Raw genomic sequence first — 27,615 nt, forward strand, 5'->3', positions numbered from 1 at the left:
TTTTATTGCATGTCGTTTGGCATCTGAGTAGGACACGGTGTGACTATAGCTACTTTCAGCCCCATCTCTCTTTTTGATGAGGACTCTGTTTTAAACAAATAAGTCTGGACATAGAAGTGCATCTATTCTTCCACTACAAACTCTTCAGACATGTTTGTAAGTTCTGTTCTGTGGTTTGTGTGCAGCTACACACAAACTAGAGAACAGGTTTTCTGTTGTTAATATCGCTGGTGGTCTTGTTGCAGCGAAACAATACGAGTTTTCACTTGAATGCCCCATCTCGTGCTGCTTCTGTTGCAAAGAGGTGCAGACTCATGAACGATCACAGGAGAATAACGGTCAGTAAACATTTTCACTAAATAATACATTAGATTTCGCTTTGTTTCACACCAAACCTTATCGTATGCTTTCATAACAATCTTGAGTCTCATGGAATAATGTATTAGACTTATGAATTATACTTTTGTGTCCTTTTGAAGCTTGAAGAGGTGGTCACCATAAACTGCCATTGTATGACATCACTGAGCACATTTTTTTTTTTCCACAATTTCTCTATTTGTGTTAAGAAAAAGTAAGAAAGTCATACAGGGTTATAACAACACAGGGGTGAGTAAACAATGTCTAAATTAAAATTTTTGGGTGAACTAATCCTTTAATGGTAGCACTTAATCTCAGGTTTCTCCAGGAGGTCTGTTCTGGTTTTTAATGTAGTATAAGTTGTTTTTGGATCAGCAGTGTCTGTTAAATAGATACTCCTGGTACTCTGTTTTCAGGAAATATGTTTTCATTTATTTTACAGGCACTGTTCCAATCAAATCACCATACTTCCCTGCTAGTGAACTTTACTGTCTGCAAGCTTTTTATTGAATGCATAAATAATACTTTCACCACAAATGGGAAAATTTGACTAATTTGTTAAAGACTGACTGTTATAATATGACCATATCTTTATAGAGCTGAGCTATTTATCAAGAGCTTTAGTTTTAGTCAAGTCATTTTTATTTGTTTAGTGCTTTTCACAACACACATTGTTTCAAAGCAGCTTTACAGAAAATTATGCTATCACAGAAAAAGCTTTAATGTCTGTCATGTCATAAAGTAATCATTGTGTGTTTTACTGAGATATATAAATAATCAATGCCAAAATGCATGCTTTGGACTATACTTTGTGGCCTGTGAGTCACCTCATCTGTTTCTCCAAACAAGTTACAGAAAATTCTGCCATATTGCAATATACAAAAGTGAGGTTTATTGTTACACAATGTATACAAAGTAACCCTCTGGTCTGGATTAACATAAAAGATGCTGTTTTCAACCCACTGACAAATCCCCTCTTCATGTCAACATCCTGAGCTAATTCACAGCAAACTGGATTTATAGTTTACTTTGTAAATTCCTCCACAAAGCATCCTGACAGTTTTTGCTTAATCATACTGCACAAGAGTCTAAACATTGTGCACACTACACCACTATAACATGTGCTGTCAACAATAAAAGGGGAATCAATTTAAGTGCATAGTTGGTAGGTAATATTTTGATCACAACTGAATTAGGGAATGTGTAACAGAATGTTCTTGCCATTGTTTCACCTCATATTTACTTCCAAAAGCTGCAAGTGGGTGTGCCATGCCTTTTATGCCTCCAGATAAGGTATTGGCCTCTGATGCAAATATGGTCTTATGCTCAGACAAGCCTATGTCTACCTGAGAATGAAAACAAACAGGCAAGAGGAAGTTCTTGCAAAATAGTGGCATGTTTGGTTGGCATTCAGGTTCAAGTAGTGCTAACCCAACTGAGACACATAATTTCCCAAATTAATAATGCAGGGCATGGATTCATAATTAGTTCTGTGTTTTGTTTTGTGGCTCTAAGCAGAGAGACCTGCACTATGGAATTCCCTGTTCTCTTCCTCATCTCATCTGTTTCAGCAGCAGTAGGTGAGCAATTCCTCTTGTTGATAAAACTCATATTTTAACATCTCTGATGTGTTTCAATTTTACAGTGAGATCTTGATATCACAGTTGTTTGCACAATATGTCTTTTAGCATTCAGTTTAAGGTTAAAATCAAAAGTTGTGAACCTATTACTATGTTATGTTAATTATGTACAGTATACTAATATATATATATATATACATACACACACACACACACACACACTACCGGTCAAAAGTTTTGAAACACTTGACTGAAATGTTTCTCATGATCTTAAAAATCTTTTGATCTGAAGGCGCATGCTTTGTAGACAAAAATATAATTGTGCCAACATATTAATTTATTTAAATTTTATTTAAAAAAAAAAAGTTTTTGAAATTGATGACTTGGACCAAATAATAAAGAAAAGCAGCCAATAAGTGCCCAACATAGATGGGAACTCCTTCAATACTGTTTAAAAAGCATCCCAGGGTGATACCTCAAGAAGTTGGTTGAGAAAATGTCAAGAGTACATGTCTGCAAATTCTAGGCAAAGGGTGACTACTTTAAAGATGCTAAAATACAACACAGTTTTGATTTATTTTGGATTTTGTTTAGTCACAACATAATTCCCATAGTTCCATTTATGTTATTCCATAGTTTTGATGACTTTACTATTATTCTAAAATGTGAAGAAAAAACAATTATAATAAATAATGAGTAAGTGTTTCAAAACTTTTGACCGGTAGTGTGTGTGTGTGTGTGTGTATATGTATATGTATATATATATATATATATATATATATATATATATATATATATATATACTGTATATATGTGTATATACATGTATATATATGCACTCACTGAGCACTTTATTAGGAACACTGTGGTCTTAATAAAGTGCACGACATGATCTTCTGCTGTTGTAGCCCATCCGCCTCAAGGTTTGACATGTTGTGCATTCTGAGATGTTATTCTGCTGACTCCAATTGTACAGAGTGGTTATCTGAGTTACTGTAGCCTCTGTTGACCTCTCTCATCAACAAGGCATTTCCGACCGCAGAACTGGCACTCACTGGATGTTTTTGGCACCATTCTGACGGTTGATGTGAACATTAACTGAAGATCCTGACCTGTATCTGCATGATTTTATGCATTGCACTACTGCCACACAATTGGCTGATTAGATAAATCGCATGAATAAGTAGGTGTACAGGTGTTGTCCCTAATAAAGTGATCGGTGAGTGTATATGTAATTACGCATGCGATTAATGCATTTACCAATTTTGACATTAGATTCTGACATTTTATTCAGCTCCAAGTTGCCATGTGTCCAGGCTCATTTCACTGATGTACACACCACAAACTCACAACAGCGATTCCATGTCAATGATCAAGTGATGGAGAAAGGACCCTTTTAACAGTAATTCTTTTGAACAAAACAAACCCAGATGGGACTTGAGACAAAAATAAAGTACTTTGCGGGCGTTAGACGGAAGTTAATTTCCAAAGATACACATCAAGTATTCACTATCTCCTAAAAGTAAAACACACGATACATGGTACTGAGGGACCGCAGCAGTAGGCTAGCTATTTGGAGTTTTCCTGTGGAAGGTTTGTCGACAATCACATGCACAGAAAATTAATGCCACATTAACATGACTCGCCTCAGCATTTCCGAATACATTGAGATGGGGTAGGTATATCAAAAGTACCAGTACTTCAGTACCAAGTCGATACTAAAATAAAAAAGATGTCACGATACCAGTAGCGTGCACTTATAATTGAGAAACACTTGAAAGAAACATGTATTTGTTTTAATTTGTTATTTACACTGAAATTTAACTTTTTTAATTGGTCAAAGGAGTGTGTTCAATAGCATATTTTTGCTGTGGTATCAAAATTGGTGCCGAGAACCATGAAATTTAACTGGTATCGGTACCAGCAACTGAAAGTTTGGTAACGTGAAAACCCTACTATGGAGTGGAACATTAGTGTTTCCCCCAGTGCTGCATTGCACTTCTGATGTGAATCATGGGAATGCAGCTTCACGATTGCTGTAGTGAAGTGGATGGCCACAGCCTGCCAGCCAGTTAATATTTTGGAGGATAAGGGGTTTAAGAGATTTAATGTGCATTGCAACGAATATGCAACCTATGTGGACTAGTTCTTTCAATTTTTCATCCTCCCACTTGGGAAATGATTAATGTTACTTGAATTAATGCTATTTTAGTGCTTTTCTATCTATATAGTGCATTTCTATCTATATACTGTCGAAGGCTTTGTTTGGAAAATTATTGTTTGGAAACATTATTGTTTTTTGTTTTTTTCCTAAGAAGGAACTAAACGCATTTTGATAGGAAAGGAATTTAAGAGTCAAATTTCAGCATTTTCAAAATCTGTGACTAACTGCAATTAAATATTTTAATTGTCTGACAGCAATAATATACCGTATATACAGTATATATACTGTGTGTGTGTGTGTGTGTGTGTGTGTGTGTGTGTGTGTATATATATATATATATATATATATATATATTTATTGTTCTGGCATCCCTCTTCACTTGATGCCAGGTCTGCATAGGAAGTTTTAGGGTGCTTTCACACTGGCAGTTTAGTTCGAAACACAGCACAAGAAAAATTGGTAAAGTGAAAGCTGTCATGCAGACCGGGGAGCGCACCGCGGCACCGAACCCGAGACTACCTGTAGGAGGTGGTCTAAGTTCAGTTGCAATGGAACTGTAGCGCGATTCGCGTGAATGTGAAAGCAACTCGGACTCGGGTGCGCACTCGTTCAGGAAGTAAAGTAACCTGTGCATGCCTTTTAGCCGATGACGACATCTATCTATTTATCTATCTAAACACCTTATAAATATTATATATAAATACTATTATAGGTTATAAATATAGGGTATAATAGGAGATGATAGTGGCGATAACTTCACCTTGGACACGAGCGTGAGTAAGCGTGCAGTGTAAACAGATGCAAATGAATTCCTTGTAATCAGCTGTCTCCTCAAAAAACGCCGTTTGCTAGCAGCAGCAAGCCGCCTTCCCCTGGACATCTGATGAGTTACACCATGAAGCGCACATATACGCAGCGTCTGCTGTGCATAATGGCACCAAAATAACATAAAAAAAAGTATGATGAGTCGTGTTGTGTTCTCCATGCGTGTTTGTGATGACGTAAGATGAGCGCAAATGGACCGGGGTTCGATAGAATCAAGTGAGTATGAAACCAGACCAAAGCTGCGGGGGGCACTGGGAACAATCACACTCGGAATCGGACCACAGCAAACGTGCCCAGTGTGAAAACCCCCTTAAATAAGATGGTTCCAATGCACCATACTCTATTCCAGTTCTTTATTGTGTTGTTAAAATTGTACAATACTCGATTCCAGTTCTTTATTGTTTTGTTAAACTTATACAGTCCAAACTGGTAAATTAAGGAAACACAATCCAAAATAAAACATCTACCAAGTAATCCAAATGTGTGGGTCTTAATTAACTGTTACATTTTAAAGCTACACTGTGTAAGATTTTTTTTTGTTTGTTTGTTAGAAATTTAAAAAAAAATTCATTAATGAGCAAGTATACTAACAATCCGTCTTCCAAACCATGTTTTTGCCTTACCCCGATTCACTATGGTTACCCTATAATAAATATTTATATTTTATCCAAGATCTTAAAAGATTTAAAACCGACCCAGAGATGGAGTTTTTCTTTCTGGACAGGTAAGATATTTTATTGGACCGATAGTTAGCACGGTAGTTCGTTAGATAGCGTTAGCCACTCTAATGGGGCGTTTTATTATGGATTGTGATACTGCAGTTCTTTCAATTTCATTTTCGAGGAGAGAAGGACAAAATGTAACTTTTATGCTGGTAACAATGCCAATCTTGAAACCAGTTACTACCTTGGTCTATTTGCCTGCTTGCTAAGTTATAATAGTTTCCACCATTTGATTTGATCTGATATGACTAGTAATCATTATGTCTAATGTCAGCGTTGCCTAACTGTTGTGACGCTATTTATAAAAAACTTTTTTTTTTTTCAATAACTCAAAATAGCAGCAGAAGATATGTTGCTTACTTGCTCATAAGACATATTTTCGGATATCCGTCTTTTTCTTCCTTTCGTTATTTATTTATTTATTGAGGGAAGGGGGTGAGTTCCCTATCTGTCACTCACTCAACGTTGGTGTCGATGTAGTGACACTAGGGGTCATTCTTGGGAGCCTGAGACACCTCTTGTCTTTGATAAAGGCCAATAAAAATTGGCGAGTGGTATTTGCATGCCACTCCCCCGGACATACGGGTATAAAAGGAGCTGGTATGCAACCACTCATTCTGATTTTCTCTTCGGAGCCAAACGGTCATGCTCATTGAGCTGAATATCACTGTTCATTCACCTCTGCTGGATCTGACGGCGAATTTCAGCGGCTTCTCCCTCCTCTGCACAGGTGCACTGCAGAGAATGCCCCTGGGCGCTATACTAGAGAGTATATTTTCTGAAAGAGCATTTTTCCCCTCTAAAAGAGTATATTTCTCTAAAAGAGCGCACACACGGAACGTCTTTTTAAAGACGCGTCTTTCTAAAGATGCCTTTCCGATTGTGTGTTATTCCTGGTTGTGGTCGTTATCTCTCAACTTCGGATGGTCATGATCGCTGTCTTTCGTGTCTGGGCGCGACCCACATGGAGGCAGCGTTTGTGAATGGTTCATGTTCTCACTGCGAGAACATGACCATGGTTTTCTTTTAAGAAAGCAAGCCACCCCAGCGGCTCCCCGCCTCGGTCCTTCTTCCTACGGGTATGAGGCCAGCGTGGCTAGCACTGGGGACGATTTGGGGACCCCAATGGGATCGTCTCTGCCGGGTATCCCCCCGCGGACCTCCCATTCCCCAGCACGCTCGTCTGCCCCAGTCGGGCTTCCGGATGAGTTCGCCGGCTCATCTCACGGCGAGTCTGGCTTCTTGTTCGGAGCTCGCGAAGATGATGAGCTCACGAGTGCGGTATCGGAGAGCGGGCTTGTCCAGTCGGACGCAGAAGCCTCAGCTGGGCTTCCCCCTTCGGGGACGATCGCCCAGTCACAGGCCGATGCCGAAATGATGGACATGCTTTCCCGGGTGGCCGCGAGCGTCGGGCTAGAGTGGAATCCTCCGCTCTCCCCTGAACCCTCGTGGCTTGATGATTGGTTTCTGGGCTCGCGGCACCGCTCAAAGCAGCCGTGCCCCGCTCCTGTGCCATTCTTCCCGGAAGTGCATGAGGAGCTGACGAAGTCGTGGGAGGCACCTTTCACTGCCCGGCCCCGACTCCGCAGTTCCCCCGCTCTCACTACCCTCGATGGCGGGGCGGCCAAGGGCTATACGGCGATTCCCCCGGTGGATAAGGCGCTCGCGGTGCACTTATGCCCGCAGAGCGCCGCCACCTGACGTGGATGCCCTAAGCTCCCATCCAAGCCCTGTAGGCTCACGTCGTCCCTGACGGCTAAAGCCTACAGTGCTGCTGGACAAGCCACCTCTGCCCTGCACGCCATGGCTCTCCTGCAGGTCCACCAAGCCAAGGCGCTGAAAGAACTGCACGAGGGTAGTTCTGCCCCAGATTTGATGCAGGAACTGCGCTCGGCGACCGACCTCGCCCTCCGGGCGACGAAGGTCATGGCGCAGTCTCTCGGGCGGACGATGGCCACACTAGTGGTCCAGGAGCACCACCTTTGGCTCAACCTGGTCGAGATAGGCGAGGCCGACAAGACACGGTTCCTTGCTGCCCCCATTACTCAGGCGGGCCTATTCGGCGACACCATCGAGGACTTTGCCTAGCAGTTCTTGACGGTGAAGCAGCAGACGGAGGCAATCCGGCACATCCTGCCCCGGCGCGGCTCAAGATCCCGCACCCCGTCTGCTCGTCGCCAAGGGCGTCCCCCTGCGGTGACTGCACCGGCTCCGCTGCAGCCCGCCCCTTCGGCCCGGCCCCGGCGTGGAGCCCACTGCAGGAAGTTGTTGCCTTTTTGTTTGATTTCACCGCACGCCCAAGTGGCTGCGGTACCCAACAGTTCAGCAAAAGAGTGGCTTCCTTCCTCCCTGGGTCACATACCCGGTGTGTACGGTCGTCACCACGACTACCGTCCACGGGCTTTTTCTTGCAGGATTGGTGCTCCAGCGGTGCCCTTTCCACCCCTGAGCGCCCAGCTGTGGCACACAGCCACCCCCGATGTGGCAGCCTCCACGGGTCCTCCTCTTCCTCCCCTGTCCCAGGCTGTTCCGGGGGTGGTCACAAGGAGCCAGGTAAGTGCATCGATGTCCCTAGACTCAGCACGGCCATGACGTGCTGTGGCACCTCGCGCTCCGCCCCACCGCGAGGCCCCACCAAGGGGACAACGTCCAACGACGTTGTCCCCTTGGTCCCCCTCATGCGGAATTTGGACATGTGGCTTGCGCTTTCCAATCCCTCATGGTGGCTGATCCGGACCGTCCGACTCGGCTACGTGATTCAGTTCACCAGGCGCCCATCCAGGTTCAGCGGTATTCACTTCACCTTGGTCAAGGGCGAAAACGGCACCACCCTGCGCGCAGAGATTGCTACCCTCCTACGGAAGGACGCGATAGAACCTGTCCCTCCAGCCGAGATGAAGAAAGGGTTTTACAGCCCCTACTTCATCGTACCGAATGTGGGAATGTGGGTTCCGGCAAATCTTGGACCTACGAGTACTGAACCGGGCTTTACACAGACTCCCGTTCAAGATGCTGACGCAAAGACGCATTCTGGCGAGCGTTCGGCATCAAGATTGGTTCGCGGCGGTAGACTTGAAGGATGCGTACTTTCACGTCTCGATCCTTCCTCGACACAGACCCTTCCTGCGGTTCGTGTTCTAAGGTCAGGCGTATCAGTACAAAGTCCTCCCTTTCAGCCTGTCCCTGTCTCCTCACGTCTTTACGAAGATCGCAGAGGCTGCCCTTGCCCCATTAAGGGAGGTGGGCATTCGCATTCTCAACTATCTCGACGACTGGCTAATCCTAGCTCACTCTTGAGACGTGTTATGCGCACACAGGGACCTGGTGCTCTCACACCTCAGCCGACTAGGGCTTCGGTTCAACTGGGAAAAGAGCAAGCTCCTCCCGGAGCATCTCTTTTCTCGGATTGGAGTTGGACTCAGTCTCCTTGACGGCGTGCCTTACGAACGAGTGCCCAGTTGGTGCTGGCCTGTTTGAAGGTGTTCAAATAGGGAACAGCAGTTCCACAAACTTTTTCAGAGGCTCCTGGGGCATATGGCATCCTCGGCGGTGGCCACCCCGCTTGGGTTGATGCATATGAGGCCGCTTCAGCACTGGCTCCAGACTCGAGTCACGAGACTTCAAGTCGCTGCGACCCACTCACATCCCGGGCAACCTCAACACTACAGCGGACACGCTGTCATGGCAGGTTTCCCTCAGGGGAGAGTGGAGACTCCACCCTCAAGTGGTCCAGCTGATTTGGAGTCGATTCGGACGGGCACAGGTGGACCTGCTCACCTCCCAAGAATCCTCCCACTGCCCGCTCTGGTACGCCCTCACCGAGGCTCCCCTCGGCATAGACGCGCTGGCACACAGCTGGCCCCCTGGCCTATGCAAATATGCATTTCCCCCATTGAGCCTGCTTGCACAGACCCTGTGCAAGGTCAGGGAGGACGAGGAGCAGGTCGTCCTGGTAGCACCCTACTGGCCCACCCAGACATGGTTCTCGGACCTCACGCTCCTCGCGACAGCTCCCCCCTGGCGAATTCCCCTGAGGAAGGACCTTCTTTCTCAGGGACGGGGCACCCTCTGGCACCCGCGCCCAGACCTCTGGAATCTCCATGTCTGGTCCCTGGACAGGATGACACCCACAGTGGTAGACACGATCACTCAGGCTAGGGCCCCCTCTACGAGGCGCCTGTATGTCTTTAAGTGGCGTCTATTCGCTAAGTGGTGTTCTTCCCGACGCGAAGACCCCCAGAGATGCGCAGTCGGATCAGTGCTTTCCTTCCTGCAGGAGAGGCTGGAAGGGAGGCTGTCCTCCTCCACCTTGCCGTCATAGCAGCATACCACGACGCAGTTGATGGTAAGTCCTTAGGGAAGCACGACCTGATCATCAGGTTCCTAAGAGGCGCCAGCACTCTCCTTGAAGACTGCCCTCCTGACTGCACTCACTTCCATCAAGAGGGTAGGTGACCTGCAAGCGTTCTCTGTCAGCGAAACGTGCCTGGAGTTCGGTCTGGGTTACTCTCACGTGATCCTGAGACCCCGACCGGGCTATGTGCCCAAGGTTCCCACCACCCCTTTTAGGGACCAGGTGGTGAACCTGCAAGCGCTGCCCCAGGAGGAGGCAGACCCAGCCCTGTCGTTGCTGTGTCCGGTGCACGCTTTACGCATCTATTTGGATCGCACACAGAACTTTAGAGTCTCTGAGCAGCTCTTTGTCTGCTTTAGTGCACAGCGGAAAGGAAGCACTGTCTCCAAGCAGAGGATCGCCCACTGGCTCGTTGATGCCATAACTATAGCATATCTCGCCCAAAACATGCCACCCCCGGTAGGGCTATGAGCCCATTCTACCCGTGGTGTAGCTGTTTCTTGGGCCCTGGCCAGAGGTGCCTCTCTAACAGACATTTGCAGAGCAGCGGGCTGGGAAACACCCAACACCTTTGCAAGGTTCTACAACCTCCGGGTGGAAACGGTTTCGTCCCAGGTAGTGGCACGCAACGCAAGCGGATAAGCCCGGGATAGCCGGCCGGGTGTATCGCTTGCACATAGCCCCTTCCACCTCATTTTGAGCTGAAGACGTGCGCCATTAATTCCTAGTAGTGTTCACAAACTTTGTTCCCTGGTTGACTTCCTCCGAGCCTTGTGGCAGTCAAGTTTTCGGAGAGACTCACTGCCGGCCCAGTACACGTGCTAACTAAGAGCCCTGTTCTGGGGTAGGTGCTCCGCATGTGGCGGTTCCCTGTAAGGCTAACCCCATGCAATCTTCTGCTAGTTCGTTTCCCTGCTGGCAAACTGCATCTTCCTTGGGCAGAGCCCCTCTGCCCCAGTCTCCATGTTTGTAGTAACTCCTCCCCTATTGGGCAGGATCTACCTTGAAGGCTCTCCACATGGTTGGAAAGACCATGTGACGTATTCTTCCACTTAAATATCCCCCCCTCTCTTTGGGCGAGGTGAGGTCTCCACGGTGTCTTCCCCTTGGGAGGGACACCCCCCGACTAGACCTGGCGGCCCAGTCGGATAATACCCCTTCTTTTTTAGGGAGTGGAAAAAGAGAAGGGGAAAAGAGGCCACGACTGGGTTAAGCCTGTCTCTATCTTTGGGTAGTCAACTTGTCCCCAAAAAGGGCCGTTCGACACTCAGAACTATGTTGGGTGAGGTTACGTGTCGACCCCTGTGTGCTGGCTATGAGGCACACAGCAAGTCTGCCCACCACACACCGCCAGATCACGTAACACAGTTCAGCCCTGTGGCGTTTCGTATAGGGACCCCTAGTGTCACTACATCGACACCAACGTCGAGTGAGTGACAGATAGGGAACGTCATGGTTACTGCTGTAACCTCCGTTCCCTGATGGAGGGAACGAGACGTTGTGTCCCTCCTGCCACAACGCTGAACAACCCGCTGAAATGGCCGGACCTTATATCGGCTCCTCAGCATAAAACCTGAATGAGTGGTTGCATACCAGCTCCTTTTATACCCGTATGTCCGGGGGAGTGGCATGCAAATACCACTCGCCAATTTTCATTGGCCTTTTATCAAAGACCAGAGGTGTTTCGGGCTCCCAAGAGTGACCCCTAGTGTCACTACATCGACACCAATGTCTCGTTCCCTCCATCAGGGAATGGAGGTTACACCAGTAACCATGACGTTTTGTGGTCATTAGAGACATTTGCTCTGATAAGATGATCACCTTTAACCATGGTTAAACCGGTACACTTCAAACCATCAGATTCATGTGTGCAGAAGAGCAGAGTAGAAGCACAACTCAAGTAATTACCAAAACAATGTTCCTCTGCAAGCAACCTGCAGTTTTATGCTTCAACCACTAGAGGGCCAAAAGTTACATAGTGTAGCTTTAATTGAAGTATGTGTGTGTGAATTAAAAGCTGTATTCCTACATTGCTACACAAACACTTGAGTCCCCTTGCAGCTTAATTAACTAAATTACGCTATGGCGTGCAAGGCCTTGTGTCTGCCTGTAGTGTAACACTAATTCTGTACACTAGATGGTGTAGGATATTCATAAACAGAAAATATTCATAAATCATAAATTTTGAAATAATATGAGTTCATTCCTTACTCACTTAGGAAGTCAGAAATGATAATTTAACCCAAGGTTAGGGCTCAGTTTTTTACTTTTGGTTATGTAGATCCGTTACCTTCAGCAACAAACAAAGCTTGTTAACTGGGGTGTAAAAAGTAAACGTTTTACTAGTTTAATTTTACTCAATTAAAAGTCCAAGTATCTAGTCAAAAACATACTTGAGTGAAAGTAAAAAAGTATTCACATTAAATTGTACATAAGTATTAAAAAGTAACTTTTTTCCAAGCTAGAATGAAATCAAGAGAGGAGATTGTGTGATAGAGGATGTTGTTAAATTCGATTGGTTTAAGTCGCCTTTTTACTGTCTCTGATGACTGTAATATTTCTCCACCAGTGGCATTCACAACTTGGTCAAAAAATCATGTTACAATAACAAACATTTTTGCCAAATTATTTTATGTGGCCTGTTGTACGTAATACGGCAATTTCCTGGTGGAGGGAACACTATAGGTGCTAAAACAATGACTTGAATCCCCTTTCACTCAAATCACGAGTAAAACAGCAGATTATCAGTTCATAAACACTTTTCACTCTGTTCCTCACACAGTGCTATCTTATGACATATAAACACTTTTACTGTAGCGTATGACTCATTTTAATGTTTGCATTACATAACCAACTACATTTACAAGCTTGTTTAAGTGTGATCAAATTGTAAGGATCCTGTCACTTTGTCAGTAATGTTTTTAGTGGTGACAGGATCCTGACACTCATGTTCTGTGTTTGTGTTTTCATGTTCGGAGAGTGGTGACTGGGTCCTGACTCAGCCTAGTTCGGTTTCTGTTCTGGTTCGGGATCTGGACACTCATGCTCCATGTCTTGTCTTTTGTGAGTGCATGGCTTTGGTTCGGTCATCTTGCCATGCACTCTTCTGTCAGTCATGTGTGTTGTGTGAGTGAACATGGCTGTGTTTGGTCCTTCATCACCATGTGCACTCGTGTCTGTTTTAGGCTTTGTGTTTGTCTGCCATGTGCTTCCCAAACCATTTTTTTACAAACCAGTCTGATTTGTAATCTTGTCTTTCTGTTTGTTGTTCTTCAAGAGTTTATTATTGTTTTTTGCTTCTAAGTTTTATCAGGTTTTCTCCCCTGTAAGAGTTTGTTTTCCCCTGTTTGTATTCTTTTATTTAATAAAATCTTTATTTTTTCCTCATTACTGCAATTGGGTCCTCATTCCTGACACATTTCGTAACATAAATTGCATGGAAGCTCAACTGATAGAGTGTTGCATATGCGATACAAGTCCTGAAGAGCACGCGAGATGACACGTGACCCGAAAGTGTCATAGAAGCACCACAAAATGACGTGGTTGCTTCAGAAATTGTTTTTCATCTCACATTTGCTTTTTATGACACTATTGGTTAGGTTTAGGTTTAAGGTTTAGGGTAGGGAGGTTGATTTTGTTGATTTAAATCTCCATAGAACATTAACCTTAAAAACCTCATCTGTTCGGGAGAACATTTCACTCGCTTTTAACGCCACACAGTGGACATGAACTGCTCTGAGACTTGTAATGAACCTCATAATTTTTTTTTCCCAAATACACTGCCACAGTCATGCAGTGTTAATTACATTGGAGAAGGCACCCACAAATTGCGATGTCAGAGCACCCAGCAGCTTGAGACATAGAGAAAGCTAAACAAAAATCAAAATAAGCTTTGAAGGAAGTCAGTAGCCTAATGTTGTCTGTTTTGTCAATCATTTTCTGAGGTTTGGTACCAAACCTTGCTGTTGAGCAGGTAATAAAATTCATAATTAATATTTACTCAGATTCCATAATTTGTATTATTATTATTATTATCACTGCTGGTTTTGTAGTAAATTTTTATAATTAATAGTTGTCTAACAACAACATCAACAATAATAATTCAGCAAATAGGCAGTAGAAATTTATAAATATGATTTAAATATGAAGGCAAGTGTAGAAATGAATTAGATGTACACATTTAATTACAAAAGCCTTTTGTTTTATATATATATATTTGCAACATGAATGATCATTTATGACTTCATAACTGTCCAATCTATAGAAGTAGCAGGCATTTAGAATAAAATTTAGGACAAAAACCATCAGTGTGTCTCACTTTGTGCCCATAGTTTTGAATGAATACGTCATACTCGGTTGGGCAGTCACATACGGTCTAGTCGCACAAATAATTCCACCTCTGCAGATGGTCGGAACTCAGCTGGCGTGCGACACTCCATCTGAAATGACTGACCTCTGATCTGTCATTTGTCAGATGCAGTGAAATGGCGGCTTCAGTCCAGTAAGATGAAAGAAAATGATCTGAAAAATGTAGTGAGTACTTTTCAAGTTTAAATAAAATTGTAAGGTGTAAAAAGTACATTTTTTTCTTTGGAAATGTAATTAAGTAAAAGTACAAGTATACTGTTTATATTGCATTCAAGTAAAGTACAAATCCCAAATAATAATATTTAAGTATAATACTTAAGCATTTTTACTCAATTACTATACACCCCTGCTTGTTAATTGGTTTTTGAAGAATGTATGTCTTGGTCTTTACGAAAAACACTCCTTACCAGACCATGGGCATCTGGCAAGGCTTTCATAATTTATACTTTTAACCAGGAGTTCCTTGGCGCATTGTCATCCGCTATTATCACTAGGTCTCCAGTAGTGAAGTTTCTTCTCATCCTTGTCCATTTAGTTCTTTCTTGCATCAGGGGTAAGTATTCTGCTATCCATTGCTTCCAAAACAGATCTGCGATATACCTAACCTGTCTCCATCTGCGACATGAATACAAGTCCTCTTTCTGGAATACACCAGGTGGCATGACTGGTTGACATTTCAGCTGGAGCAAGTGATTGGGTGTCAAATGTTTGAGGCCATTTGGATCATTCAACACTGATATTAAAGGCTGACTGTTCAGGATAGCTTCAACTACACATCATGGTTAAGTCTTCATCATCAAGGACTTGTTCTTTTATAACAGACTCAAGAACTTTTAACCAATCTGATGAGTATTTCCCAAACACCACCTGACTCACTTTACATTCCACTTCAACTGCTGTTAATGTTTTTGAATTTTTCTTGATTAAGACTGGCCAAGGATGCTTCGAATTCCTTTTGTGCAGCCATCAGATTGGTGCCTTGATCAGATCTAGCAATGGAAATTGGACATTTTCTGCACACAAATCTTTTTATGGAATTTATACAGGAGTCTAGATGAACAGCTCGTGTCACCAGACAGGTAAAGATGACGGCATATCTTTTCACTTGCGAACGACTGCTCTAAACTTTATTGGGGCCAAAATAGTCAATTAAAACTTGAGTGAATGGTGGCAGTTCAGGAGAGACACGATCAAGTGGTATGCAGGTTTTACACCGCACGCTGGAGCAGAAGCAAAGCGTGTTTTTTTCGCCACCTATGTTAACAAATGAGTGCATTTACATCAGAAGCAGAAGCAACACAGCAGTGAGAGCTAGAAGCGTCACAGAAGCTGCAGTGCAGTTGGTGTTTTGGAACAGTCTACGTTTGCTGCGCTGCTCACACTGAATTAAAGTGACAGTGCACTGTTGATGGACATAATAAAGATGACACGAAACACAAGACAGAACATGGGGTGATGATGTCACGGTCCCATCAGACAAAAACCCAACCTGACAAAGTGACAGGACCGTGACATCATCATCCCATGTCTTGTGTTTCGTGTACATTCTTTGTGTGAGCGCATGGGTCCGGTTGTGAGTTATTGCTGTGCGCTCTTTGATCGGTCTTATTTCATGTGTCTGGATCATGGTGTCTGGATCCTGACTTCCTGTATGGTTCAGTTTCGGTCTGTGTCTGGATCCTCTCCATGTTCTGTTTGTTTTGTTCTAACTGTGTTGACGTTTTCTCCCTCATGTGTTTCAGGTGCCGCTGGCACGTGGAATCAGCGTTTCCATGGGAACCCTGATTGTTTCCATGGGAACGCTGATCATGCCAACTTTCAGCTGGTGAGCGGCACCTGTCCCTTGCTTGTTCCTGCTTATTTAAATCCCTTTGTGTGTCATGTTCGTTGCTGGATTGTTGAATGTGTTTAGTGTTGAAGTATGTTTGGTGTGAAGTAACTTACCTCACTCTCTCTGCCTAGTTGGTCCTGTCTCGTGTATCTGTTTGGTTGCCCGTCTCTGCCCGCATGTTGAGAGTGTGGTTGCCTTTCAGTTTGCTGTACACTTGTTCTCTGTGCTCACGAATCTTCAATGGAGGATTCCTTGTCTCTGCCCGCATGTTGGGAGAGTAGTTGCCTTCCAGTTTGCTGTATGCAAGAGGCTTCACCTCTTGGCTCTGCTCCTTGCTGTCACGGTGCGTGCAATCGCCTGCGGGAGCGCTCTTCACAGAGGATTTCTCATAACTCTGCTGAAATTATTATTTGAACTGTAAATAAATCCTTTGAACCGTTCCTCTGCTCTTGGGTCTCTGTCTCGCTCTCTGACAAAAGATGAGTTCACACGAAAAAGTAGATATTACACAGAATAAGCATACATGTTTAGTCTAGTGTGTTTTTGTATGAATTACAGCTCGTAGAGAAAAAATAATTAAATTGACAAAAACAAAATGAAATTATTTTAATTATATAGCTTAAGCAGACATACAGTTTTATAATTTTAAACTACAGTATAGTAGTAAGTCATAGGCTTAAACAAAATAAAACGGTCTATTATATTCTGTTATATAGAGATCAGGTCTGCAGGCATTACCGCAATACCCATATACACAGCCGAGTGCTAACAACTGTAATGAACAAAATGCATGCGACAGCACGTGTGGTCAGTAAATTCAGGACTTACCTCAGTCTTGAATTGGTGATGGATGACATGAAGGACTAAACACTTAAAAGTTTTGGATGGTGTTTGAACAAAGATGTATCTCTTTTCAGTGGTTGTTTATTATTTCTGACTATATTATTAAGCTATATTATTAAGAGTGATCAAGACAAACCGAGTGATCACCATCCTCTGTTGTGCAAAACAACATTCAGGCTCATCATTCTCCCCCTTCCACTAAATGATGATATTTTAAATGAGCAGAGCTTATTGTGTTGGCTGTCACTGCATGAATTAATTCTACAAGACTACATTAGATTACACCAGTATCATGCAGTATGATTTCATGACGATCAGGTTTGTAATACCTCTCAATATCTCACTCCTGATAACCATTTTATAACTTTATTTTCTGTATAGAGCGCAGCAGTTCACTGCTGGTGTAAAAGCACAAGCACTGTTTGCTGTGAAAGTTGTCGTGATGCACTGCTTTGGCTCAGCTTGGCTCATGCACTGCTTCGGCATGCGGTGTGCACCAGGCGGTAAATCTGCCATATTTTGTACCCCTTATTTGCCCTGGAAGTGTAAATGTACCACAGCAAATGATTATTCTTGCCATTGAGTTTGCACTTGATATAGAAAAGTTCTGACATACTTTGGACAGCATATAGCTTCTACATGAGTGACCAGTTTGCTCATGAACGTGTTTGAGAATGAGCTTGGAGACATGAGCGTGAAGCATTGGCATGAAGCACTGGCATAGACAACATAGACAGTTCCTCCTACTTTAAGCATACTGTCGTCTTGGACAGGGTTCAAATTAGCAATAGAACTTTTCATTTTCACTTGATTCCCCTGCTTGATATCTCCCAGTTCTTCTTTTTAAATGCTGTTTTTGGACATACTGTACTATTGCAATCTCTGCCTCCTTGAGGTTCTGTACTGAGAGACCTTTCACTGATTCTGTTCCGATTAGTTTCTTGCTTTTTGACCAGACTACTGCTCTTTTCAGATCAAGCCATTTTGAATAGAATTCCATTAACCATGTTGTAGAATTCTTCTCTTCTTTAACTGAAATCAAGTTGGTGATAGCAGTTATTTCGACCTCTTAGTCATCTAAGGTAATGGAGATAGAATCCGTCTCAGGTTTCGGCCAGTGATGTCCTTCTTTCACTAAAAAATCTGGTCCATTCCACCAGTGCATGGCCTTTATAAGCGCCTCAGCATCCAGACCTTGTGATGCAACATCAGCTGGGTCAGCCTTTGTTTTCACGTATTTTAACTGAGCAGGATTGGAAGTTCACGTATAACTTAAATCCTGTTGGCAACAAATATTGAATCGGGCCTACAACTACTGATGTACAGTATACTGCTCAAGATAATAGAGAGGATCTTGTAAATCCTGATTTTGATGAAATAAAAGACATGAAATGCAGTGGATTTCCATCAAAGACAGGAATGTCTCGTGGGCAGGCGAGATACATTTTGCTGCCTAATCATTGTTTCCACACCAGGTCATTTAGCATAGAAGCGGCAACTGTGTATTTTCTAGTGTCCTTACTGTCTTCCTCAGCAACAGGAATCTTTGGCTTGACAACTGGAATACTGGATGGCTTGGACCCTTTTATGTGTACACTACCATGCTGGAACATTGTTTGCTGAAGTGGAGTTTTTGGGACAACTTCTATGTATGTGTATTCTGTAAGAGAAAAAACTGCTTGCTCTATATATCCATAGTATTTGTATTTTTTGAATGTTGTTTATAACTCTCAATATATCAGTTGCAGCTAGATGTGTTTCTATTCACAATTTCTCCTTCAGTGTTTTAACCTTCTGGGGTCTGAGAGTGTTTTTGGGCCCTGGAGAAGTTTTGACATGCCTTGACATTTGTGCTTTTTTCAGTTCAATGGCTAATGTCTGATAACACTGTATTCAGCACAAACTGGGCTACAATAATATGTGAACAACATGTATGTACATGTTTGTATTTTTGAGAAAATAATGTTTATGCGTGGTTTTTTAAATAACAAACATTTTAAGTCACTGAAATAAGGCCATATAACACATACTAAACATTTGTTCACAAGACTTTTGAGAACTGGATCTTGTAGCCTAGAGTTTTTGCTAACAAATGATGTGAAACCATCCTGATCACTCATTCATACAAAACAATATAGTCATTTAACTTTTGTAAGACACTTTTAGTGTTAGAAAGGCCATATGCGAGGAGGCGTGGATAATCATGAATATTGATGTTTCACACCTGAGGAGACAAAGACCCTTCCCCTGAGAGAGAATGACTTAAAGATTGAATGTATTGTTTGTAGCTTATTCACAAAATCAAGTTTAAGTTAAAAGAAGTAATCTGACTATACATTTTACCGTTTAAAAGTTTTAGATCTGTAAGATTTTTTAATGTTTTTAAAAAAAGTCTCTTCTGCTCACCAAGGCTGCATTTATTTGATCCAAAATACAGCAAAAACAGTGATATTGTGAAATATTTTTATAATTTAAAATAACTTTTCTATTGTAAAATGCAATTTATTCCTGTGATCAAAGCTGAATTTTCAGCATCATTACTGCAGTCTTCAGTGTCACACGATCCTTCAGAAATCATTCTAATATGCTGATTTTCTAATATGGGCATATTTACAGCACATTTTACACATTTACACCCGAACAGATATTTGCAAGCACAAGCTTCTTTGATGATAATGAGGCAGCATAAACACTAGCTAAAATATAATCTAAACATTCATAATATTTTTATGTCATATTACATATCATATTTATATCATACAGAAAACAGTTTAAATACCTGCTTATCTTATCTCTTATCTCTTCAATATCTTATGCCTACTTCTTACTAAGAGCTGCATCACATGTCATAAGGACTGCCTTTTCAGCCTCAGTCTACATTATAAATGAAGAGGCAGCAGAGTGCACTGAAGAGCAGCTAGCTCTCAATGTTATTGAGACCTTTGAAGATGCCCTTTTTTGTGAATCCACAGAAACACTATCATTTGCTGTAATTCTGCATTAATTTATTTGTGGCTCGACTTAATCTTGAATTTGAGTATTTTCTGGATACTGTATAGATATTTATTTTTCCAGTCTTTTCCATCTTAACACTATTAATCTATACATTTGTGCTCTCTACGAATGCTTTAAATGTTTTTGGCTGAAACCAACTCTCTTGGTCAATATTACATTCAGCAACAGTTAAAACTATTTGGACTCACTCATGGATCTGTTCGAGCTCTTTCAGTGCAGTATTCAACGTCTTTAGCATTGTTAGCAGGTGGTTAGGACAGTACTGCGGAGACCAGATGATGTCACTCACCTGTGGGGAGTAAGAAAGGTGCGCATGTGTCATATTAGAGCGTCCTGTTGTTTGAGTGTTGAACTAGGCCCGCCAAGAGTGTGGGGCTCGAATGACCCTGTGTGGATTAATCCTCCTTTTTCTAACAGTTATTGTATTCCTTTAGGAAATTATCACTTTTATATGTCGACTTACCATCACTACTACACTGGAACTTTTAAAACTTGAACTATGAAGAGTCAGCTTGGGCAAGCCATCCACATAAGCAGAACTACAGTTTGGGCTGGTGGTGTTTCGAGGTGACTGCATCATCTGCTATTAGTTACCGCTACCCATGCCAGCCTATTTTTTTTCTCTTTCTTTTATTCTTTTCACCTCACTTCACCTCTGTATAAACACATTTTGTTAGGGATACTGGTAGGTAGGTAATGAGTCTTTTTAATAAGACTTTTGCACAGTACTGTATGTTTATGCACAATTAAACTATCAAACATCAATCGTTATAACGTAAACATTTTATCATCGCATCAGCGATGAACAAGATGGCGCCATGGATGGCTGCCTTGGTGTGGAGCTCTCCAGTTCTTTTGTTGTTTTTGTTTGTTTGTCCTGTGTTCCAGGGACGAACTGCTGAACATACGGCAGCACATACCAGACAATCTTTTCCCAGTTTTTGACTATTCGGACACTTTGCTGGACAGTTTAGTCGGAGGCGCAGGCGAGGGAGATGAGCTGGCTCACTGGTCAGGCTCCGTCGGCGTGGCTTTCGAACAGACCTGCCAAGTATTCATATAGCGAATCTCCGCTCTCTTCCTAACAAAACGGACAAACTACATCTCCTCACCCGTACAAACAAGGACTTTTCAACCTTTGCTGCCTTGTGCTTCACAGAAACCTGGCTGAGTGAAGCCATTCTGGACAGTGTGTTACATCTGCCAGGCTTTCAGCTGTTCAGAGCGGATTGCATTGCGGATTTAACAGGGAAAATCAATGAAAGTTGGTGTACAGATGTAACAACATTAAAGAAGATGTGCTGTCCTAATTTGGAAGCACTCTTTATTAACTGTAAGCCTTTCTACACACCGCGGGAGTTTTCCTCGTTTATTCTGGTGAGTGTTTATATCCCACCACACGTGTGCGTAAACGCAGCGCTGCAACAGCTGGCTGATCAAATCACAGACACGGAACAACAATACCCGGACTCAGTTATTATTATTCTTGGGGATTTTAACAAAGCAAACCTCACATGTGAACTGCCCAAATACAAACAGCACATTTACATGCCCAACCAGAGACAGAAATACAGTACTGTGCAAAAGTCTTAGGCACATAAGATGTTTCACAAAAACATTTGTCTTAAGATAGTTATTTATATCTTCAGCTTTAGTGTGTCAGTAAAAAATATAAATGTTAGACTCCCAAACATTACTTTTGAAAATAGAAAAGATTAGAATAGAAGAACAGGGAGCCCTGCAACAGATGTCATTGCCCCCACAAAGCCCCCCACTGAACATCGTGTCAGTCTGAGATTACATAAAGAGACAGAAGCAGTTGAGACAGCCTAAATAGATAGAAGACCTGTGGTGAATTCTCCAAGAAGCTTGGGACATCCTATCTGCCAACAACCAAGAAAAACTGTGTCCAGGTGTACCTAGGAGAATTGGTGCTGTTTTAAAGGCAAAGATGGTCACACCAAATATTGATTTAGCTTTTTTTATGTTTACTGGAATTTGTATGACATTAAATGATAAATGAAAACTATTTATGTCATTATTTTTGAAGACATCCTCACTATGCAGCATTTTTCACAAGTGCCTAAAACTTTTACACAGTACTGTATACTGGATCATTGCTACACAACAATAAAGGATGCATATCGCTCTGTCCCTAGAGCAGCTTTGGGACTCTCTGATGACTGTCTGGTTCATCTTCTTCCAACCTAGAGGAAGGCCCTAAAATCTGCTAAACCTATAGTAAGGACTGTAAAGAGATGGACCAATGAAGCAGAGCTGGAACTACAAGCCTGCTTTGACTGCACTGATTGGAGTGTTTTTGAGACTGCAGACACCAATCTGGATGTGCTCGCAGATACTGTTACATCATATATCAGTTTCTGTGAGGATATGTGCATTCCTACTAGGACTTATTTAACATACAACAGTGACAAACCGTGGTTTACAGCAGAACACAGGCAGCTTTGTCAGGCCAAAGAGGATGCTTACAGAGGTGGGGATAAGGTCTTGTACAATCAGGCCAGGAACACACTGAATAAGGATATTAGAGTGGCTAAAAAAGAAACTATTCTGATAAGCTGAAAAACAAGTTTTCAGCTAAAGACCCTGCATCAGTGTGGAGTGGCCTGAAACAATTTACGAACTACAGGACTCCTGCCCCCAACACTGTAGGGAACCAACAACTGGCTGACGACTTGAATGTGTTCTACTGTAGATTTGAAAGGCCCAATCTCACACCCCACACCCGCTCTGACCTTCACTTCACACTAACACCAACACCTCCTGCAACCCCCATTCTCCCCCCTACTGCTACTCAAACTGCACTTAAGATCTGTGGTGTGCTGTGTCTTCCGAAAACAAAAGACAAGGAAAGCCCAGATGGCATTTTACCTGCTTGTCTTAAATCCTATGCTAACCAGCTGGCCCCCATCTTCACACTGATCTTCAATAGATCACTGGAGCAGTGTGAAGTCCCATGCAACTTCAAATGCTCAATCATCATTCCTGTCCCAAAGAAACCCAAAATCACAGGACTTAATGACTACAGACCTGTCGCCCTGACATCTGTGGTTATGAAATCATTTGAGAGACTGGTGTTGGCCCACCTGAAGGATATCACTGGACCCTTTCTAGATCCCCTTCAATCTGCTTGTCGAGCAAACAAGTGTGGAGGTTGCAGCCAACATGGGATTGCATCATATCCTGCAACATCTGGACAGACCAGGGACATATGCAAGGATCCTTTTTGTGGACATCAGTTTGGCTTTCAACACCATCATCCCAGCTATTCTCCAGACTAAATTATACCAACTCTCTGTTCACACGTCTACCTGTCAGTGGATTACCAGCTTTCTGACGGACAGGCAGCAGCTAGTGAGACAGGGGAAATTCACTTCTAGCATCTGTACAATTAGTACAGGTGCCCCCCAGGGATGTGTGCTCTTCCCACTACTCTTCTCCCTGTACACAAAAGACTGCACCGCCAAGGACCACTCTGTCAAGCTCCTGAAGTTTGCAGATGACACTATTGTCATCGGCCTCATCCAAGATGACGATGAGTCTGTATACAGAAGGGAGGTTGAATGGCTGGCTCAATGGTGTAGTCAAAACAACCTGGAGCTGAACTCGCTCAAAACAGTGGAGATGATTGTGGACTTTAGGAGGAACACCCCAACACTGACCCCCCTCACCATTCTAAACAGCACTGTGGCAGCAGTGGAGTCATTCAGATTCCTGGGCACTACCATCTCACAGGACCTGAAGTGGGAGACCCACATTGACTTCATTGTGAAAAAGGCCCAGCAGAGGTTGTACTTCCTTCGCCAGTTGAGGAAGTTCAACCTGCCACAGGCGCTGCTGATACAGTTCTACTCAGCAGTCATTGAGTCTGTCCTCTGCACTTCAGTAACTGTCTGGTTTGGTGCAGCTACGAAATCGGATATCGGAAGACTACAAAAGACAGTTCGGACTGCTGAGAGGATTATTGGTTGCCCCCTGCCCTTCCTTCAAGAACTGTACACTTCCAGAGTGAAGAAAAAGGCTGGAAAAATCACTCTGGACCCCACTCACCCTGCCCACTATCTTTTTGAACTGTTGCCTTCTGGCCAACGCTACAGAGCTCCAAGCACCAGAACAGGCACAGGAACAGTTTTTTTCCCTCAGGCTATCCATTTCATGAACAGTTAAAAACTGCCCCATTGAGCAATAATTATGTGCAATTCATAGTTTAGTCTTTTTATATTTATCCAACACATCCTAGCTCTCCTGCCATTACATTCCCTTGCACTGTATATCAGATTTGTATTTGCACTACGTATATATATATATATATATATATGTGTGTGTGTGTGTGTATATATATATATATATATATATATATATATATATATATATATATATATATATATATATATATATATAATGTGTGTATATATATATATATACAGGTGCATCTCAATAAATTAGAATGTCGTGGAAAAGTTCATTTATTTCAGTAATTCAACTCAAATTGTGAAACTCGTGTATTAAATAAATTCAATGCACACAGACTGAAGTAGTTTAAGTCTTTGGTTCTTTTAATTGTGATGATTTTGGCTCACATTTAACAAAAACCCACCAATTCACTATCTCAAAAAATTAGAATACATCATAAGACCAATAAAAAAAACATTTTTAGTGAATTGTTGGCCTTCTGGAAAGTATGTTCATTTACTGTATATGTACTCAATACTTGGTAGGGGCTCCTTTTGCTTTAATTACTGCCTCAATTTGGCGTGGCATGGAGGTGATCAGTTTGTGGCACTGCCGAGGTGGTATGGAAGCCCAGGTTTCTTTGACAGTGGCCTTCAGCTCATCTGCATTTTTTGGTCTCTTGTTTCTCATTTTCCTCTTGACAATACCCCTTAGATTCTCTATGGGGTTCAGGTCTGGTGAGTTTGCTGGCCAGTCAAGCATACCAACACCATGGTCATTTAACCAACTTTTGGTGCTTTTGGCAGTGTGGGCAGGTGTCAAATCCTGCTGGAAAATGAAATCAGCATCTTTAAAAAAGCTGGTCAGCAGAAGGAAGCATGAAGTGCTCCAAAATTTCTTGGTAAACGGGTGCAGTGACTTTGGTTTTCAAAAAACACAATGGACCAACACCAGCAGATGACATTGCACCACAAATCATCACAGACTGTGGAAACTTAACACTGGACTTCAAGCAACTTGGGCTATGAGCTTCTCCACCCTTCCTCCAGACTCTAGGACCTTGGTTTCCAAATGAAATACAAAACTTGCTCTCATCTGAAAAGAGGACTTTGGACCACTGGGCAGCAGTCCAGTTCTTCTTCTCCTTAGCCCAGGTAAGACGCCTCTGACGTTGTCTGTGGTTCAGGAGTGGCTTAACAAGAGGAACACGACAACTGTAGCCAAATTCCTTGACATGTCTGTGTGTGGTGGCTCTTGATGCCTTGACCCCAGCCTCAGTCCATTCCTTGTGAAGTTCACCCAAATTCTTGAATCGATTTTGCTTGACAATCCTCATAAGGCTGCGGTTCTCTCGGTTGGTTGTGCATCTTTTTCTTCCACACTTTTTCCTTCCACTCAACTTTCTGTTAACATGCTTGGATACAGCACTCTGTGAACAGCCAGCTTCTTTGGCAATGAATGTTTGTGGCTTACCCTCCTTGTGAAGGGTGTCAATTATTGACCTGTCAGATCAGCAGTCTTCCCCATGATTGTGTAGCCTAGTGAACCAAACTGAGAGACCATTTTGAAGGATCAGGAAACCTTTGCAGATGTTTTGAGTTGATTAGCTGATTGGCATGTCACCATATTCTAATTTTTTGAGATAGTGAATTGGTGGGTTTTTATTAAATGTGAGCCAAAATCATCACAATTAAAAGAACCAAAGACTTAAACTACTTCAGTCTGTGTGCATTGAATTTATTTAATACACGAGTTTCACAATTTGAGTTGAATTACTGAAATAAATGAACTTTTCCACGACATTCTAATTTATTGAGATGCACCTGTATATATATATATATATATATATATATATATATATATATATATATATATATATATATATATATATATATATGTATGTGTATATATATATATATATATATATATATATGTGTATATATATATATATATATATATGTGTATATATACACACAGTTCTGCGCAAAGGTATTAGGCACTGGTGAAAAATGTTGCATAGTAAGGATGTCTTCAAAAATAATGCCATAAATAGTTTTCATTTATCAATTAATCTCATGCAAAGCCCAGTAAAAAGCTAAATCAATATTTGATGTGACCACATTTGCTTTCAAAACAGCACCAATTCTCCTAGGTACTCCTGGACACAGTTTTTCTTGGTTGTTGGCAGATAGGATGTTCCAAGCTTCTTGGAGAATTTGCCACAGTTCTTCTATCTATTTAGGCTGTCTCAATTGCTTCTATTTCTTCATTTAATCCCAGACTGACTCGATGTTCAGTAGGGGGTCTGTGAGGGCCATGCTATTTGTTGTAGGGCTCCCTGTTCTTCTATTCTAATCTATTCTATTTACAAAAGTAATGTTTGGGAGTCTAAAATGTATATTTCCTATTGACACACTAAAGCTGAAGATATACATAACTATCTTAAGATAAATGTTTTTATGAAACATCTATTGTGCCTAAGACTTTTGTACAGTACTGTGTGTGTGTGTGTATGTGTGTGTGTGTGTGTGTGTGTGTGTGTGTGTGTACATGTGTGTCTTATTGTTTATTCTATATATAATTTATTTTCTATTCAATCTTTATTTTTATTTTTTTTATTTTTTTAAATTATTTTTTATTATTATCTCTGTCTTGTTGCTGTATTTTATTGTTGTGCACTGGAAGCTCCTGTCACTAAGACAAATTCCTTGTATGTGTAAGCATACCTGGCAACAAAATTGATTCTGATTCTGTAAGCATTAGCTCATTAATTCAATCATTCAGCCATTTAATTTTCCTACTCAAACTCCTGAATGATTCAAGTGATCATGGGTGACCTCTGTCAGTGAAGCTCTGTAAATCCAATCATTTTAGTAAATTCCTTTATTTTAAAGCATGAAGTTCCATAAGTCAGACAGCAAAGTTTTCCAACTCTGCAATGTTTTCAACTGGTTATGGTGTCCTCTTCTTCTGACGCCAGGCGGCATAGGAAGTTTTAAATAATCTTGTTCAAACGCACCATACTTAATGCCAGTTCTTTATTGTGTTGTTAAACTTGCCCAAATGCAATCCAAATTGGTAAAGGAAACACATTCCAAAATAAAACATCTTCCAAGTAATCCAAATGTGTGGGCATTAATGCTCTTTATACACTGATCAGCCACAACATTAAAACCACTGGTGAAGGTGAAGTGAATAACATTTATTATCTCTTTACAATGGCACCTGTCAAGGGGTGGGATATATTAGGCAGCAACTGAACAGTCAGTTCTTGAATTTCATGTGTTGGAAGCAGGAAAAATGGGCAAGCGTAAGTATCTCAGCAACTTTGACAAGGCCCAAATTGTGATGGCTAGATGACT

General features: G+C 42.1%; 1 protein-coding gene across 1 annotated transcript in view; it reads left to right on the plus strand.

The window, feature by feature from the left end:
- LOC127446058 (uncharacterized) overlaps window positions 1–27,615 on the plus strand; it is a 67,670-nt gene that overhangs the window by 27,856 nt on the left and 12,199 nt on the right. The window contains exon 2 of the mRNA XM_051706696.1: window positions 1,873–1,937. Within this exon, the coding sequence (XP_051562656.1) occupies window positions 1,889–1,937 (49 nt within the window). The 5' untranslated portion in view covers window positions 1,873–1,888. The remainder of the gene's footprint in view (window positions 1–1,872; window positions 1,938–27,615) is intronic.

Source organism: Myxocyprinus asiaticus, chromosome 9 (genome assembly GCF_019703515.2).
Source record: "Myxocyprinus asiaticus isolate MX2 ecotype Aquarium Trade chromosome 9, UBuf_Myxa_2, whole genome shotgun sequence".
NCBI lineage: Eukaryota > Metazoa > Chordata > Actinopteri > Cypriniformes > Catostomidae > Myxocyprinus > Myxocyprinus asiaticus.